Source organism: Anabas testudineus, chromosome 2 (assembly GCF_900324465.2).
Source record: "Anabas testudineus chromosome 2, fAnaTes1.2, whole genome shotgun sequence".
Classification (NCBI taxonomy): domain Eukaryota; kingdom Metazoa; phylum Chordata; class Actinopteri; order Anabantiformes; family Anabantidae; genus Anabas; species Anabas testudineus.
In genome coordinates, this window is record NC_046611.1 from 24,473,466 (window position 1) to 24,491,233 (window position 17,768).

Genomic DNA, 17,768 nt, shown 5'->3' on the forward strand with positions numbered 1-17,768 from the left:
TCATACAAGTAATCACCTTTTTTCTAGCGTAAGGAAAGTTCGTACAGTTTGCTTTGCTGCACAGAAATAGTAATGACAGAAAATCTCATAAACAGCAAAGACGTAATGCGAAGCACACGACAGTAGTGGAAAGTACATTTGTGCTGTACGTTTTGTATCATTATGCAGTATATTTGAAGTACTTTACCACAGTATTGTTATATAACTTTATTCTAATATTGAACTATAGTTCAAAAGTTAAGTTACTTGTTGCTTTACAGTTTATTTTATGTACAAAACACTCGATAACTATGCAACAGTGTTATAGACCAAACCACCCTACAGTCCACAAACTAGCTCTAATTAACAAACACTTACAGTAGTAAAAAGCTACTAATAGTAGTTATTAATGCATCACTACAAAGAATACAACCCCATCATATATGATAGTATATTAACAATATATCAGACTTCTTCTACAAAACTATACAAGGCTGTACAGTATTTCCAAATACGAATGTATATGTCAATGAAAACACGGAAAAAAAACTCACATATAAGAATCTGAAACTCATCAAAACAGTTGCTGATTAATGTCGGTTGAAGGACTTGTAGATTTTTAGTCCTGTTGTTTCAGCCACATCACTCTCCAAGTAGAGCATTAAATTTAACATTGCTGGTGAGTCACGCCATGCTTATTGAAAGCCAAATGCCACAATTTATCTCCTTTTCGCTGCCATTCAGTGTTTTATACCTGTTTTATATACTTTTTATGTGCTGTGGAATAACAGCATGAATACTAGCAGACGTTTAGCAGTCGACTTTCCCCAGAAACAGACTTTGCTTCCATGCAGAGCAAGTCCTTGTATCGGTCACAGTAAAGCAAATATTGCCAGCTGCTTTTCAGCAGTCAATGAGTCCAGTGTTGCCCTCCATGTAATATTACCAGTAGTTTTCTTTCGCCGGCTGCCATGTGTCTTTCGGCTGACCACAACCCAGGCTCTGATGTCAGTTCTCTGTCTATTGCAGTGATCCAACCTCAGCCACCTGGTTATCCTTGGAGGCTGGCCACATAAGTGTTGAGTTAAACCCACACGATGGGCCATAGCCAGAGGCTGACTGACAAACAGAAACAGCCCACGCAGTACTGAACTAAATGAACTACAGGGCTGAGATTCTCAAATGATTACATTCTGTCAACCCCCAGACTGACTCCCATTGCAACCCACGCCCATATATGCATTTGTTGTTGATTAAAAGTTGAAATTTGGTTTCCTTACTATCAACATAGTGATGAAAACAAGCATTTTACACATGGTATCATCATTTGTAAGGAATTAAATTAATTAAAGAGCAAGAAAGTTGCAAGAAAGTCGGACCCACTGAAGCCCTGTTCAGAAAAAAACATGTACTATGTGAGTGTATGCATGTCTGAAACTGAAAAGTGAACATAATTATGTTTTGTCTACAAAATCTAGCCTTTTTCTTATGCTTGTTTCTCCACTGACACATTTGTCAGCATGCTTTGAAGGCATTATCCAATGTCAGGGCAGTAAATGATACATCTGTGGGGGTTACGATAAGATTTCCCAACAGCCTCTCTGTCTCTGACTTAAAATTTCCTTATCCTGAATGAATCAAGCAAACCCCTAGTGCCTGATGGATTCACTCAAATCACCCACAAAACACAAACTCATGACTCAAATCATAAGCACATGGCTGGTCCCAGAAGAGTCAGCGATACATAGAGCCAGCACATGCACCCGCGTTTTTCAAGCTTTCATGAAGCATCTCAGCTGACATGTGCAGTTTGGTTGAAGAGTTCTGAAACCCTGACATGTACCGAAGTGACAGCTTCCTCGGTCATAACCTTGTTTGCTTGAATCATGTGGTTTTGTCATAATGCAAAAGCAAGGAGACATTGTTGAACTTACATGTTGGTATAGGGTCATTGTCTCTCATTTTCTGTCACAGAATACACAGCATTATCTCTTTGTTTACCCCTCTCGCAAGTAGGAAGGGATAAAAGAAAAGATCTCGCTCTGAATAGAAAGCATATTTTCCTTTAGGACACAGTAACAATGGAAAAGGGGAAATTGAATGGGGAATAAAGATCTCCAGAACAGGTTGGGAGGATGGATGGGAATTTCAGAAGATGGATGAGGATGATGAGTTGAGGAGGACTGGGTGTAAAAAAGGGTTTGTCAAAGAGGGCAAAGTGGAGAGGTGAGACCCAGAACAGAGTCTGCCGATGTATTATTCAGAGAAAAAGACTATCGCAGGCTTTTGTTTTGATCTCATTTTGCTCTTATTGGCAGGAAGTTTCAGGACGGAAACCATTGCTATTGATTTGAACATGGTGCATACAGCAGTGCAAAAGTGTAATGGAAAAAGTACAGCCTGTCCTGCACACAGTGTTGTCTCCTGTTGACTCACGTGTGCACTACGTCCATATGTTGGTGCTGCAGGTTTAACAGTGAACTGTGGGTGTAAGTAGACATGTTTAAATCAGTGTCTTTACCTCATTGGAAAGACTGAAAACTTGCACTGCATGTATTGGATTTTCATCCCTAATTGAAATGCATTTGGCAGTCGTGAAGAAATGTTTGGCAATGAATCACAAGGCAGTTGTGAAATATCCACATCTCATAGTGCATGTCCCTCTGACCAAAACACAGAACTTATGGGCATATTAAAATTCGACACAGTTTGACAAATGGTGTTTCATGAAATGTTTCTGAAATTGGTGAACTAGAATGTATAGTCCTATCCTGTAAATGGTGTATTATCATTGTTTTTAATGCTTTGTTGGCTAAAACTTGAGCAGAGAATGATCCTCTTGCTTGTTTTCAGATGTGACTTAGTGCTAAAATGTGCTAGTTAAAGTGCCTCAACATGAGTAATGCTACTACATATAGCTGATCCTGACTCAGGTTAGGCGTTGTTAATCACATACGCATATATTAACTTTTGCTTGCGTAGTCACAGCAGCAGAAATGTGCACACAAAAAAAACAACAATAACCGCATATAACAAATAGCTTTGTGTAAATCATGTTTGTTCTCCATGATATATGTTTAAAGAACCAGACGACAGATGATGTGAGAAGTTGTTTAACACATGGACATTCATCCCACCACAGTAAACAGCAAAACAACACCACAAATCTGTAGCTAAATTCAAAAGGAATGGAAATTATCCAGACCGCAGGGTTGCTGCAGCCTGAGGAGAGGTGGGGTACACCCTGGAGTGATCACCAGTCTAGTCTCACACCTATGGGCAATTTAGAGTCACTAATTATCTTAACACACATGTCTCTGGCTGATGGAAGGAGTATCCAGAGAACAGACTTAGGAAGAACATGCAAACTCCACACAGGAGAGCCCCCCCAGCCGACCCGTGGCGGTGGAACCTGGGTTCTCTCTGCTGTGAGGCAGCAGTGCTAAGCACTACACCACTGTGCCACCCAGATTCAAATTATAGTGATGATTAATAAAGCAGTAGCTATTGCAAGTTCCTCATTTGGAGCATTTTCACAGTTACAGTAACTAAATCTATTAATAAATACTAATCTATTTGTAAGGGAGGGGCGCTAAAGTCATGCAACAGTGCAACTAGTGCATAGTTGCAAAAAAATAGTTTTTGTTACAGATTAAGTTATTTGAACAATTATAATTGATTATTGATATATGGAGAGTGGTAGCAAAGGCAGTTTGAGCCTATTTTTCCTAAACAGAAACAGAGCTTTCTTCTCCTTGTGTTGCTCCAGTTTAGGAAGTGATGAAACTGTTACAGTGGCTGCACGCAAAAAGGTCCCAATTCACCAGAGCACTGACGAAGGTGTTGGGGCTGCGTTCTGCTCCAGCTACTGTGCACTGAGCCCCTGTTTATGAAGCCTATGAGCCTGGGCATCAGAGACCCACATCCAGTTTTCATTTCACTTTGACTCCCTCATTGAACAGCCATAATGATGACGGCTCTGCACTTAGTGATGCTTGATATTCTAAAAAAAAAAAACCTTGAGTCATCTCTTCAACAGTTTCTATGCAAGTTTATAAATATTACCTCTCTAAGGATCCAAAGATAAAAATAAAATAAATCAAGTCAATCAATCATAAACTTCTTCCCTATTTTCTTTACGTTATAACATTCACTGGAGCTCCATGAGTACAAGTACAACTAAGACCAATAAAAACATACCATAATATACACCCATATTATCCGCTTGCATGTGCTTCTATATTAAACTGTGGTTGACATATGGCTGGTTATAAATATAATAAATATATGGTGGCAAGACGAAATAGAGAGCACGCGTGGGATAAGGAAATTACCTCCAGCGCGTTACACACGCCATCTTGCTGGTGTCATTGAAGAAGCACCATATGAGGGCTCCTGGCTCTGAGGCGGCTCTCATACACACTGCAGGGGTTTAATAACAGTGTCGTTGATCATGTGTATCAGCGATGAATGAGTGAGTGATTCACATGGGCCTCTGCAGGGTCACGCATGATGAGTATCATAAATCCCAGACACTTGTATTCACATTTATGCATATGTCAGTATGAAACTAAATCCACAGTGCCCATTTTTTTTTCTTGTGTCTCCTGATATTTCAGGGATCATTTTTGTTTGTTTTTTTTTTGTACTTTGAATGGAAAACGTCATGTTAATGTACCATTCCCAGGCCCTTTCTCTTCTTTGACACTCAGGCTGACTACTAATGCTCCTGTGCTATAAAGGGCCACTAGTGTCTTGTTATGAAAGAAGCAGAAACAAACGAAATTTAACTATTCTCATTCGCTCAATAGAATAAAATCAGCTACATGCAGTGTAGGTCATCTCTGGCCTGCAGCCAAAACCTCCATTAGACTGTCATGTAAAAATGTATTGGGTGTGTGTGAGAGAGAGAAAGAGAGAGAGAGAGAGAGAGAGAGAGAGAGAGAGAGAGAGAGATGTGGGTATGGGTTTAGTTATTGCACAAATAACTACAAAATGGTTTTGTCTATGTTTTTCTTGATTATTTCCTCTAAAAGCAAAAATGTGAACAGGGAAAATCTTCCCGGAAGAAATAGCAACAATCAGATCACACACGGTTACTGTAACCTGGCTAATAGATGGTGGGTTTGAGTTTTAATTGGCATAAAACTAAGAATAAAACAGAGAAGTTGTTATTTTTTAACTTTACTGTATGTTGGAGAATGCCTATGTGTAAGAAAAATGATAACAAGCTTGTCCAAAGCCTTCAGGGGCCCTCGAAGTCCTGCCATTAAAACAGAGCAACTAGAGTTCAGGGTCTTAAGAGTCTGAGAGTCACTGTAGACGGGAGAAGAAATAATAGACACCCAGTGGATTTAAACTTTCTACCTAATATGTATGTAGTATGTTCTTAGCCTCACAGGGATATGTTTGGGCACTGTGTGTGGGATTTTGGATTTTATTTTTTCATCCATAACAAATGTGTCTAAGGTGCTTGGTTTCCAAACCTCTGACAAAACATCATCAGCTCAGACGATGTAGTGCAGGTCCTCTTTAAACCACACATCACATGCAGGCTGACTCCTATTATTCTGTCATTAGAGACCTCCAGGAGTGTCAGCTCCATTTTTCAAGCTGTGGCTGTGCTTGATGGTATGTTTAGATCAACTCTTATAACAAGAGAAGGTTATTAGTGGCTATTATGACCTCGGCTCTGCGGAAGAGGCGTGCGAGGGGAATAAGACGTACTTTAATTTAGTGTATGTGTAAAAGATAAACAAATGTGAGCAGAGGAAGCAGAGTGGGGCATTTAAAGAGAAGTTGACTCCTCTCAGACAGATTCTATTATAGACCTTCAAGATAACACTGTTGAGCAGTGGACTGATAAGCGGGAGAGACAAGGGCAAGTGGATGAAGTTGACATATAACAGGCCATACCTGCAGTACGAGCCAGAGCATTTCAGGGCACAGTTTGGATTTCTATTAAACTTTCTTCAGTGTTCACAGTATTTCACAGCGTTTTATCACTTCACTGACTCTTGTCTCTCTCTCTTCTTGACCTGTTAGGAGAATGATGTTTTGTTTTGAAGCTGCCTGATCCAACCTTAATTTACTATTTCAACTATTTCTTTTTCCACAGTACCCACTACCTAAACTCTGAAAATGCACACAGGCGTAGAAGCACACTGTTTTATACACAACCAAAACATTATGGACTTGTATTATTAATGCCATGTGTTTTGCTACAGCAACCATAATGATATAATCAAATATCTAGAGCTTTAAACAATCAACCCAACTCAAGATTGGCCTGATACCTCTCCATATATACATTGTTCAGCAGTGTTCAGCACGTACCTATATGCTCTCCAATGGGAAGAATTACAAAAAACTGTGTAAACCGTGCTGTAAAAAAAAAATCCCACTTTGTCATGAGCATCTACTGAATTAAAAGGCCATCTTGAAACAATTACATGGACTGTTAGCTCCATCTGAACCTTTAGCAAACGCTGTTCATAGTCATTTAGCAGAGTATGCCACAAGGTTAAAGGATAATTTGTCTGATAGGGATTAAATACTTGGAAACCCTTGACAAGTAAATCATGGCATACATGTGTTGTATAGATTTTCTGTATATGCGAATGAGCCAAAGTGAATAAGAAACATGCTGCTAGAGTGACACATCAGACACATGGCCTCGATAGCCTCAGTAGATGGAGGAAGTCTACTGTGGAGGCTTTAGGTCATTAAAATTGAATATGCATTGGTACAGTGCATCCAGAAAGTGCTCAGAGTGCTTCACTTTTTCCACATTTTCTTATGTTACAGCTTTATTCCAAAACAGATTAAATGTATTATTTTCCACAAACTTTCCAAAAAAAAATCCCACGTACATAAGGATTCACAGTCTTTACTCAATACTTTTTTGAAGCACCTTTAGCACCAATTACAGCCTCAACTCTGGGCTCTGGCTGGACTGGTTCAAAGACATGTACAGAGTTGTCCCATAGCCACTCCTTTGTTATCTTGGCTGTGTGCTTAGGGTCGTTGTCCTGTTGAAAGATGAACTGTCGCCCCAGTCTGAGGTCCAGAGTGCTCTGGAACAGGTTTTCATCAAGGATGACCACCATGCTTCACTGTAGGGATGGTATTGGCCAGGTGGTGAGTGGTGCCTGGTTTCCTCCAGACATGACGTGACATGACATTTCAAGGATGATCAGTGGAAACAGGATGTACCAGAGCTCAATTATGAGTGTGATGGCAAAGGCTGTGAATACTTATGTACATGCGATTTCTTGTTTTTTATTTTTAATAAAATTGCAAATATGTTAAACAAACATCTTTTAAGTTGTCATTATGGGGTTGAAATATGGATGAAATGGATGAATTTAATCCATTTTGGAATAAAATGTGGAAACGGTAAAGCACTGTGAATACTTTCTGGATACACTGTAGGTTTAGTGGATGCAGGTACTTTTCCGTGTATTTGTGTGCGACTTTTCATTTCAACCTTGCGGGTTTATAATCACTTTAAAATCTTGAATCAGTTTTGTGTTAACTCAGGTCTGATTAATTAATTTCATTAATATTATGTCAGGCAGAAATGAATGCCTCCTTGGCCTGATTTTAATCACTTAATAGCAGAGTGAATGAGCCCTGCTTCACTGATTCCTGTAAACAATCTCCTTCCCTCGCAGTCTGGTGTTGCTGCATCTCTTACGGATGAAAGTCTCCTTATTACCTTGCAATTTATAAAATGTGTGCTATAAGGGCAGCTGTGTGTTGTCTGTAAGTATTGCTTGGGGCAAGAAGTAATTGGTTATGTGATTTTATCATAAGGAGTTTAATGTGATGTAGTGTAGCTATTTTAAGCACACCGCTGGATGACTACATTTGATGGAGTCTGAGAGTGCTGACTTTGCACTCCATCTCAGATGGACTCATTGCAGCATACATCCTCTCTTGTCTGCATTAGGACACCAGTGCAGCGCTGCCTCCAGTGGAGGAAGAGGAAAATAGCGTCGGTCAACTGCACACCATGAATGAATGAGGCAGTGGCATTTGGAGTGATGCCCAGGACAAGAGATGCTTAGTCTGTGTTTCTGCTGAGTGGTGCCCAAGTTACTCTCATGATTGATAGGCAGATTGTGGAGCTCCATAATGAGCAGGTGGCCTATTTTTCCCAGAAAGGCAGCCGGTGTTCCTGATGACCTAACGGTGCAGGGAAAAGAGCACTACAGTGTGTTTTTCAAGCAATAGAGCAACAAAATAAACAAACTGTTTGTGTAGATATTAAATCACAGCTATGGCAGACACAGTCATGTCTCCTGTGCAGTGAAACTATCCAGTTAGAATCACACCGTATATGAACTGCTTTTTCTCCCCCAGGGCTTTCTACCTGGATCAGTCCAATGTGCCGCCCAGCTCTGCACCCAAAGCTGCCCTCATTGATAAGGTAAGAAGAACCTCAGACGGTTCCATGCTGCATGACAGAATGAAAGAAACTGGAGAACAGCATTAGATGCTGTTACTGCTGTGCTGGAGTGCTCACATGTGACAGGTCACTACTGCAGTTGCATCAGTGTGAACATATAGGAACACGTATGTGAACACTGCATAACAAGCACAATCTGAATCGATCTGACAGACGAGCTCTTCTGATCTGCACGTCTTTTTACCTTGCTTACAGGCAGCGTGGCAGCGTGCCTATTTCTCTCATCTTTTATTCTACACTAACCTCTCTCCTTCTGTGTCTCCCCAGCTGATGCGTCCCCTCAATGCTCTAGACGAGCTCTACCGCCTGATGGAGAGCTTTATCAGTTGTCGTCGCACCGCTGCCTGTCAGTACACCGCCTGCGGGGCTTCGGGAGTGGGGCTGCTCACTGTGGCCTCGGAGCTCTGCTCACGTCTGGGGGCCACACACATTGTCATGTGCAACAGTGGCGTTCACCGGTAAGGCGCATAGTGTGCACTGCGCCTTCACATCCACCTACAGTTAAATTATACCTTCGTACTTACAGTATAATTTTCTTTTCTGTTAACAGTTATCTCACTCTAACAGTCGTCTCAACTTCACCCTTTGTGACACAGTTTTTCCCTGGTTCTGCTCCTTCTTTTATCTTCTGTCTGCCCCTCAACTTCATAAAATCTCCATAGCCCTGCTCTTCATCACTGTGGGGATTTTCTATTAATACACACTTCTCTGCATTAATTAACAGCAGGATATGCTAGTTAATAAGGTCCATTGTTTCTGAGACCAGATTAGGGAGTTTTAAGTAGGCATAGCACTTTACACAGGAAGAAGACAGGTCAATTATTTTCTATTCTCATTGAATTCTATATATGGGTGTCTAATTCGCCTGCTGCTGAGGGCCCCATTCATCAATGCACGAGGACAGAGATGTACTGATCATTTGTCACCACTGATCCTTTAGTTCTAGCTTTCATCTTTCATCGCTTACTCTGCTCTTTCCTTTCACCCGCCCCCCCATCTCTCTGATACCCCCCCCCCCCCCCCCCTCTCTCTCTCTTTACCCTATGACAGTTTTCATATCTTTTTGTCTCACTCACATGCACAGGCTCACACACACGCTCATGCGTTCACTGGATGTGACTGATGGTTTGATAAAGTGCTGTGGATGAAGCCGCCTGGTTGCCTGAGCTCTAATAGAAAGTTCCTGTCTGGCCAATGACGGCTGCTATTTTATTAACCCGCAGCCTGTGTTTGTGTGTGTGTCTGCACAATTATACACACTAGCCACAACTCACACAGACAGGCAGGCTAAGTGTACCGTGACACTGCAGGTGACAAGGCCTGCCATATTTAGGATTATTTGTGAACTGGCTTACTCCTTAAACGCTGGTTTACCTCTGAAAGCTGCAGAATGATGTAGGTTAATCGGGCTTCAAATGCTGTCCCCACAAAAATCACTGCCATGATGCCATTTATGTGTAAAGACAAAATCAGTGACAGAATAAATGCATAGTATATAAGAATAAACCAATTATTTGCTTTATCTGTGTAATTTTCAATATTAAAATATGTTTCAAAGATTCTATGCTCATGCAAATGATGAGCACACAAACTAAATCTGGTCTAATTGAAAAACCTATGAAACCAAGCCAGTAGATTAGCAATGTGGAAATTGCATTATCAGTGTGGCAGCTTTCATGAGCACTATTGATTGGATTAGTTGGTTTGATGGATGAGTTTTAATAATAGTGATAGCGTGGTATTTTGGGGGTCTCAGCAGTTTGCAATATGCTGCGCTCCTCTCTTCTCCAGATTTTTTTGTTAACATCGTCCCCCTACCCCCCAACAAAAAAAGAACATTATAAAGGAAAAAGGGGAGTTCACTGTGTGACAGCTAAACAAAAGCAGAGGGAGAGGAAGCAAAAGCACATTTACTTCTGTGTCTTTCACCTCTTTTTCTCTTCATCCTACCTTTTTTGCTTTCCTCTTCGCTTTCTGCATCCTCCTGCATCTTTCTTCCTCTTTGCCTGTGTTTGTTCGCATTTATCAGTATGGACTCGGCTTTGGAGAAACACAGAGTGTTAAATGGCATATGCTCTGGAAGCACATAAAACAGATGGGTATAAATCACTTCATACTACTTCACCAGCCCTAATGAAAGGGGAAACCGTGCAGCCTCAAACACAGATTTTGTGCAGTGCCTTCATCCTGCTCCAGCTGAAGAGATATTTAAAGATTCTCTGTGGGTGACTTTTTCCATCCTTTATCGGTGTGGGAAGCTCAAAATGGGTGCTTTAAATATTCTGGGGTGGCTTGCGAAAGGACATCATTTGCATTTCTCTACTGGGATATCTTTCGGCACACACTGGAGATGATCGCTGAGTTCATTACTTTTATCGCATCATGTTACGCTGTCTTAGAGTTATGCAACTGGAACTCAAGGGGACTTTTAAATCTTGATCTGATTGACTCAAAGTAATGGCTTCTGGCTGTAATGTGTCCCTCATGGATGTATGCATATTTTTTATTCCAGGTTTTGTTCTCAGTCAGTGTGAAACCCTTCGCTAGAGAAGGAAATATTAAACAAACAGCTTAGATTTTGTAGCAGCCTCATGGCAAAGTTATTCAGTGAGAGCAAGCCTGGCAGTGTTGGAAGTTTAGACAGTTCAATTTGCAGTGAAAAGGCTCTGGATCAATACGAGTATAGCTTGTTATCATGGAAGGGTAACCAGGCAGCCTTGACATTCGTCACTGGCCCTCTGAGGATTTATCCACATGCTGCATGTGTGTGTGTGTGTGTGTGTGTGTGTGTGTGCGTGTGTGCGTGTGCCTGGAAATAAAGTTTGCCGGATCTAATGAATCACAGGGCTCGTGTCAACACACATTTCACACACATCACACCTTCACTGCCATGCGAGTATATCATCTCTGCCACAGGAGACGCACTGACTTGTCCTTGGACCCCTTCCTCTCGGCTTCAACGAGAAGTATGAGTCCAGATGATGACAAAACTGGGAAGATTCCTCAAGGTTTAATCCTCTCCATCTGCGTGGTCTGTAGCAAAGATCAGGAACTTTGTTATTCTGCGGATGCTGTGTGTTTGCTTGCTGTGAGTGACATTTTAGTGGCAAGTGAAATGATTCATTAGTGAGGAGATGAGCAAGAGTGAAGCAGGAGGAATGTGATGGTACTGACAAGGTGTCAAGAGAAGCAAAGTGCACAGAGGGAGATATAATATGGTTGTAGTAAAGATCTGGATATGAAGCTTTTGTGTTCTGTTGATGTTTGTTTTGATTTCAGATCTCCATATGTTACCTTACATCCGTGAAAGATTTTCTTGTGTCTAATCCAGACTGTATCCTTCTTTAGCAGAGCTTGAGGAAACAGAAAGACACCGTGCAGTGAATGCTCTTTGTTTCTGGCATAACAAAATTGAATTACCAAAATTGCACTAACAGGAGCAATATGATGAATTGTGATTTGCTCATAAGCCAAATTAACATCCATTTCCCGTATGCTGATAAACATACAGCACAGGCTGAGAGTGCGTGTGTTGAACTCGATATCATGTTTTCTCTCTGATCAACAGCTGCACCCTGAGTGTGACACTGGAGCAGGCCATCCTGCTGGCCAGAAACCACGGTCTGCCACCTCGATGCATCATGCAGGCCACTGATGTCATGAGGAAACAGGTAAATACCATATTTTTCAAATGCTGGCTGCCTCTTTGTTTGTTTCTACACAGCCTCCTGTTATTGCTGTCTTTTGCTGCTACAGCACCCGCAGTGACTTTTTTTTTTTTTTTTTACCCTGAGTCAATATGTGTTTCAATCCACAGCGCAATTTGTGCATCCAAAATCATTAGATAAGTATATGCTTCATTGAGTCAAACCAGGCTGCCAAGACAGTATTAGACAGGGATTTACCAGTGCCAAAAGAGGAGCAGTTAGGCCATTTTAGCTTCCTTGGTCAATGTTTGATTTTCCTCAGAATTACAGTAAGAGTGCATTTTTAGGGATGGCCAGAAGCATGTACTGCCCCTTTTTAGGTGATGAAAGGACCATTTGCTGTCCACAAAAAACAGTTGTTAGCTCTGCTCGTGTCTACATTAGAAATCGTTTTGCCCTTCACTCGTTTCTCTCGCAGAGAACACACATTTGAAGTTCTGTGAGTGGTGGTTATGTTGTTGTGTGCTGTGATAGGAGAGGTTAGTCAAGAAGCTGCAGGAGGAAAGGCATTTTACTTCTACGCTCAGAGAACTGGGCTAGCAGCCAGGAGGATGCAACTCTGTACATCGTGTGACCTTGAGTAGTACTGTATGTGGCAGAAGGTGTGGTTTGAGATACTTGCTGTCTCAGTTAATTTATATTTCTGTGCTACTTGGTAGAGCAGAACTTCTTCATAATGCTTTAGTTGTCTCATTTCTCTGCCTCTGTCATTAGACAGTTTGTCTTTTCTTGCATCATCATTGACCTAGACACCACTGTGAAGTGATCATTCGGTCCCAAAAGAGAGCAGAGGGGAGTCTGCTCTGCTGTGTGTGTGTGTGTGTGTGTGTGTGTGTGTGTGTGTGTGTGTGTGTGTGTGTGTGTGTGTGTGTGTGTGTGTGTGTGTGTGTGTGTGTGTGTGTGTGTCCTTCCTCTCAGACATCAGCTGATGAATCTGATGAATGTGAATATCACACAGGGTTTGGATGATGCCTCTTCTTCCTTGCTGAATAGTCATATCCACAAAAAGGTTATCAGTACGTCGTCTGATCCCAGCAGGACTCATCCATAAGGACCAGGCATGATTATCTAGAATCAGATGCATGGATGATTTGAGTGAAATGGGTCTAATTACAGCTTGATTTATAAATTCCTCCATAGCAATTCCCAAAGTTTGGAGTGGATCGGTAGAATATATACAAGTAATCTAACTTTTAAGAGGATAACTCATTGAAACACCATTTTTTGGTGTTTTAATGGTAAAATATTTGTGCTTTATTTGATAGTTGACAGTTTAGGATGAGACAGGAAACAAGGAGAGAGAGTGGGAGGTATAACATACAAGAAAGGACTCCCGGCTGGGATCTGAACTGTGGGCTTTGCGTCTATGTGTTATGAGCCCTGACAATTTAACCTCTGGACGCAACATATTAAGTGTTTTCATAAATCCTGGGGAAATGTATTTCTACCTGCTCATGCAGAAAAGTCTTGGCTGGGCTGATAAAGCCAAATGAAATGGAATAAACTAGATTCCACATGCTCAATAAAAATGTCCCTCTTGGTAATATTTATTTTACTTTGTTATGGATGTTCCCAGCAGTAAAGCCTCCGCAGATTATTACGTTTCAGTGTTAGGTGCAGAAAAGTAATCTAAAAAACAGTCGGCTAGTTATTGAATGACAGAGAAATGTGAAAGCATGGAAAATAAAAATAATCAACAGATAAGATGCTATGTCTTGATACTAGAGATAGCAGATGCTAGCAGCATGGTTTTATAGATGGTAGTTTGTCAGTCAGCTCATCACTTTATTTCAGACGGAAATCGAATGCCTTTAAATTCATGGTTCCCAAGTAAATTAATACTCTAACCTCTGAATTTCCCAATTATTTGATTTTATATGAAGCATCATCAGATAAAAGAAAGGTTGCAGAGATCTAAAACTGTAAAACTGTTCGTTTTTGCTGTTGTCTTTTTGATCTCAAATGGGCACGGTGTCCTTTAAAGACATTAGGGAGCAACTTTATCCGGAGCTATCAGAATGGATGGCTGCGATAGGCATCGAATAATTGCTGATGCTATCTTGTTATCTGGACGTAACTCCGGGCAGACAGTAAGATGGCATACTCTGAGTTGTAACCGAGAGGTATTTGTGGCCAGTCACGCTCTCTCTCTCTCTGTCTCTCTCTCTCTCTCTCTCTCTCTCTCTGATGCTGATGACCTCCTCAGATAAAGATTCAATTGTGCGTTTTTGCTACTGTGTCTGCATCGCAGAGGGGCAGCGGGTGTATATGTTAGTGCACAGTGCAGCTGTTCATGTCTCTAAATGAAGAGGCTGAGTTGCATTCTGCCCCCTGCACAGTATCTGCCGACTGCGCACAGCCAGAAGGCTACGGGAACATTAGCAAAAAGCAGACAAGCTCCTGACTGGGCATAATCAAACTTTGTAACAGACTTGCACACACTGGCACCATTCATCTCCCAAAGTCCCTACTGCCGTACTGCTTACTTTAATTCTTATCACAAAAACTGCAATGTGATATTTACATCTGCATATTTATATGTAATCTAATTTACATGCTAATTCAAATAAGCTGTTTAGCCTAGAATATATAACTCTTATAAAATCTGAATTACCAGATTCCTCAGTGTCATGTATTTGTCTGCGAAGCTTCATGTGAAAAAACATTTTCAGTACTCAAAGGGCAAAATGTTCTTTGGTTTGCTGTCTAAGCTTTGGTTAAGCTCTTCTCTCCATGGTTTTATTCTGAGCTTCTTTTCATGGCCGTTGCATTTCAACCCGTCCATCCACAATGTCTTCAATTGTTGTTTCCTGTTTGTCTTTTAGGGTGCAAGAGTTCAGAATTCTGCCAAGAATCTGGGAGTGAGAGATCGCACACCGTCATCAGTCCCAAGGTAAAACTGTGGTAGCATCACTTTATTATATTAAGGTATCTTAGAAGTCCTTGCATATTACGACTCATTATGTACAAATCACATATACTTTACAGTAGATCTGACTTCAGTGTCCCTTTTTTTCGAGATAATCTGGATTCTTTTAATTTTTGCAGCGACATTGAAATCAAATTTGCAACTTGAAATACAGTTTCCATTTAGTTATTTTTGTGAACATGATGTAAAAAAATGAACAGTTTTTAACTGAATCTATTGTTTTTATTTGAGGATAATAATCACCACTATAATAACTATAGTAGTTTGTCCACACTCAAACTGTCAGAGCTTAATACATGAAGGATTTTTAAACCCAGCCCCATAATTGAACTGGATTGAGCGTTAGCTTTAAATATCAGATCTGTTTTAAAACATATGGTGATATAAACACATTTTAAAGAACTGATATGGTTTTTCACATGCAGCGGGACTACTTCTTCCAAAGGGTTCATTTCTGTGTAGTCAGTCTAATTCAGCAGCTTTATAAGTGCATGTACTTTATTTTGCACAGTACTGTACTGTAGCTCTGTGTATGTGCTTTGTGTACAGGACTGGGGCAAAATGTTTCCATTAGAACGAAGCTCCCTGTGCTCAGAAGCTCCAAAACGTGGACAAGGACTGCCTCAGCCATTTGTCTGTGACATACTATATAGGCTTTTGTGTGGCAGTCGGCCCTTTTGAACCTTTTAGCGAAATTGACAAATACAATTAAGTAGCAGGATGATTAGTGTTGAGACATTGTGGTCAGAGAGCAAAGCTGCTGCTCGCTCAGTACGTTTATGTCGTAATTATTGCAGCGTCAGTGACTGCTCTAGAATATGTGAGCACGCTTTGTGGTTCATCAACATGTTGGTTGTTCACGAGACACAGACGCCGATACGTGGATGAAAGATGCCGTGAGATTATGTGTGCGTTTACCCTGCAGCCATGTGATGTGAAGTCAGTCTCATTAAGAACAAAAAAGATGAGAGTGGTGCACTTGATTGTTTGAACTACGGAGCCACAGCAGCATTGTATTAGGATGCAGGAAATACTGCTGAATGTGGAGAGGAGAGAAACACTGATTAATTATGAATAACACCGAGTAAAATCCTGTGGCATGTAAAGCACCCGAGCACCTCAAAGTAGCCACAGTTTGCCTTGATGATAGCTTTGCACACTAATGGCAATATCTTAACCATGCTCTTAGTAGGACCATTATGTTTTTCAGTGGTACAAAGGCTCAAAACACTTTTCAGTAGTAGTGTGCAACAGAAAAAAACGCGTATTACATCCGTACATACTGTAGGTTGGAATGTAATTAAATGGCATTTTGCATGTGTTTCAGGTTGTACAAGCTGTGCCAACCTCCACCCCCAGATGGTGACCCATAATGCATTGCAACCAACAGGATGCTGAAGAAGCCCTTTTGGGTTCCAAGCATATCGGGCTTCAAGTCTTTTCTCCCCCCGTGAAGGATCAACCCACAGGTTCTAGAGACTCTTACGAGGACCATTTTTCTGTAGCTGCCTTAAATGTAAATAGAATTTGAAAATGGTAAATAGTATTTGTAATACTTTATATTTTTCACAGTTGTATATTATACATATACATAAGTTTGTTTTTTTATTATATACCCAAAACAAACAAACAAAAAAAAGCAGGTGCTGCGCAGAGAGTGGAGTTAAATAAGCTCGATGAAATTGAAGGAATCCCCTCAGTTTGCTGTGTGTTCATTATGGACTGGAAATTCAGTTTGTTTTCACGAGGGACATTTACATCGCATGTAATTAGTTTAATTTGCATATGAAACAATGTTACAGTATGTTATTATTTTGATTAAAAAGCATATTGGATGTCATTTGGCATTGTATTCGTTCAGATTAGCCAATAATCTGTCTGCGTGTGTTCAGCTCTCACTTCGAAGCCTCATCAGTTCTGTCAGTGTTTGATACACTTATAAAGGTGTAACTTGGGACGTTCTTTATTCACCTGTAAATATACAATTTAGCCAAGATGTGCTCAAATGGTCCCCGTCTCGTTTCCCACTGATATTTCATTCCTCTGACTTACATGCATGCACGGAAATATTTCCAGTGGTTTATCAGTTTTAACATATAATAGGTTTTGACAAGTAGAGCTATAAGATATATTATGTTATTTTATACTGCCAGTACTCAGGATTACAGTGTCTCTCTGTGTTACGTATTGTTTTTTTGTTGTTATCATTGTAGTGTGGATGACTAGCTCACTACTATGCAAACAGACAAGTGATAATTAACTGCACCAATAAGCTCAGTTACTGTCCCCACATGTATACTGTATGTGTTTCATCAATGTAAAAATTTTAGTTGTTTTTTTGACACTAAAATGCTGCCATGTATACTATTTGTAAAATATATTAAAGCTGATTACAGTGGAAGTCCACTTGCACATGTGTTCCTGCTCCTGAAAATAACCCGCATCACCAAACCACTGTTGTTAGTTTAAACACTTGAACATCCATTCATCCATTAAAGTGTAAATACTAACTAGACTTATGCAAACACTGTGTTTTAGAGCACTTGTGCTACTGTCGGTCAGCATTTTTAGCTTCTTTGGAGAAAATGTATTCCATCATCCGAGCGCTGCACCTGCGTAATTGCTGTGTGTGTGTGCGCACGTTTGTGCGCAGCGCATTAGCGCGGACACCTCGCTCCCT

General features: G+C 40.7%; 1 protein-coding gene across 1 annotated transcript in view; it reads left to right on the forward strand.

The window, feature by feature from the left end:
- The window catches only part of prex2 (phosphatidylinositol-3,4,5-trisphosphate-dependent Rac exchange factor 2), an 80,018-nt gene extending 62,529 nt beyond the window's left edge, over positions 1 to 17,489 (forward strand). The window contains exons 37-41 of the mRNA XM_026363746.1: positions 8,347 to 8,413; positions 8,720 to 8,910; positions 12,021 to 12,123; positions 14,985 to 15,052; positions 16,416 to 17,489. Of these exons, the coding sequence (XP_026219531.1) occupies positions 8,347 to 8,413; positions 8,720 to 8,910; positions 12,021 to 12,123; positions 14,985 to 15,052; positions 16,416 to 16,461 (475 nt within the window). The 3' untranslated portion in view covers positions 16,462 to 17,489. The remainder of the gene's footprint in view (positions 1 to 8,346; positions 8,414 to 8,719; positions 8,911 to 12,020; positions 12,124 to 14,984; positions 15,053 to 16,415) is intronic.
- The last annotated feature ends 279 nt before the right edge of the window (positions 17,490 to 17,768 follow it).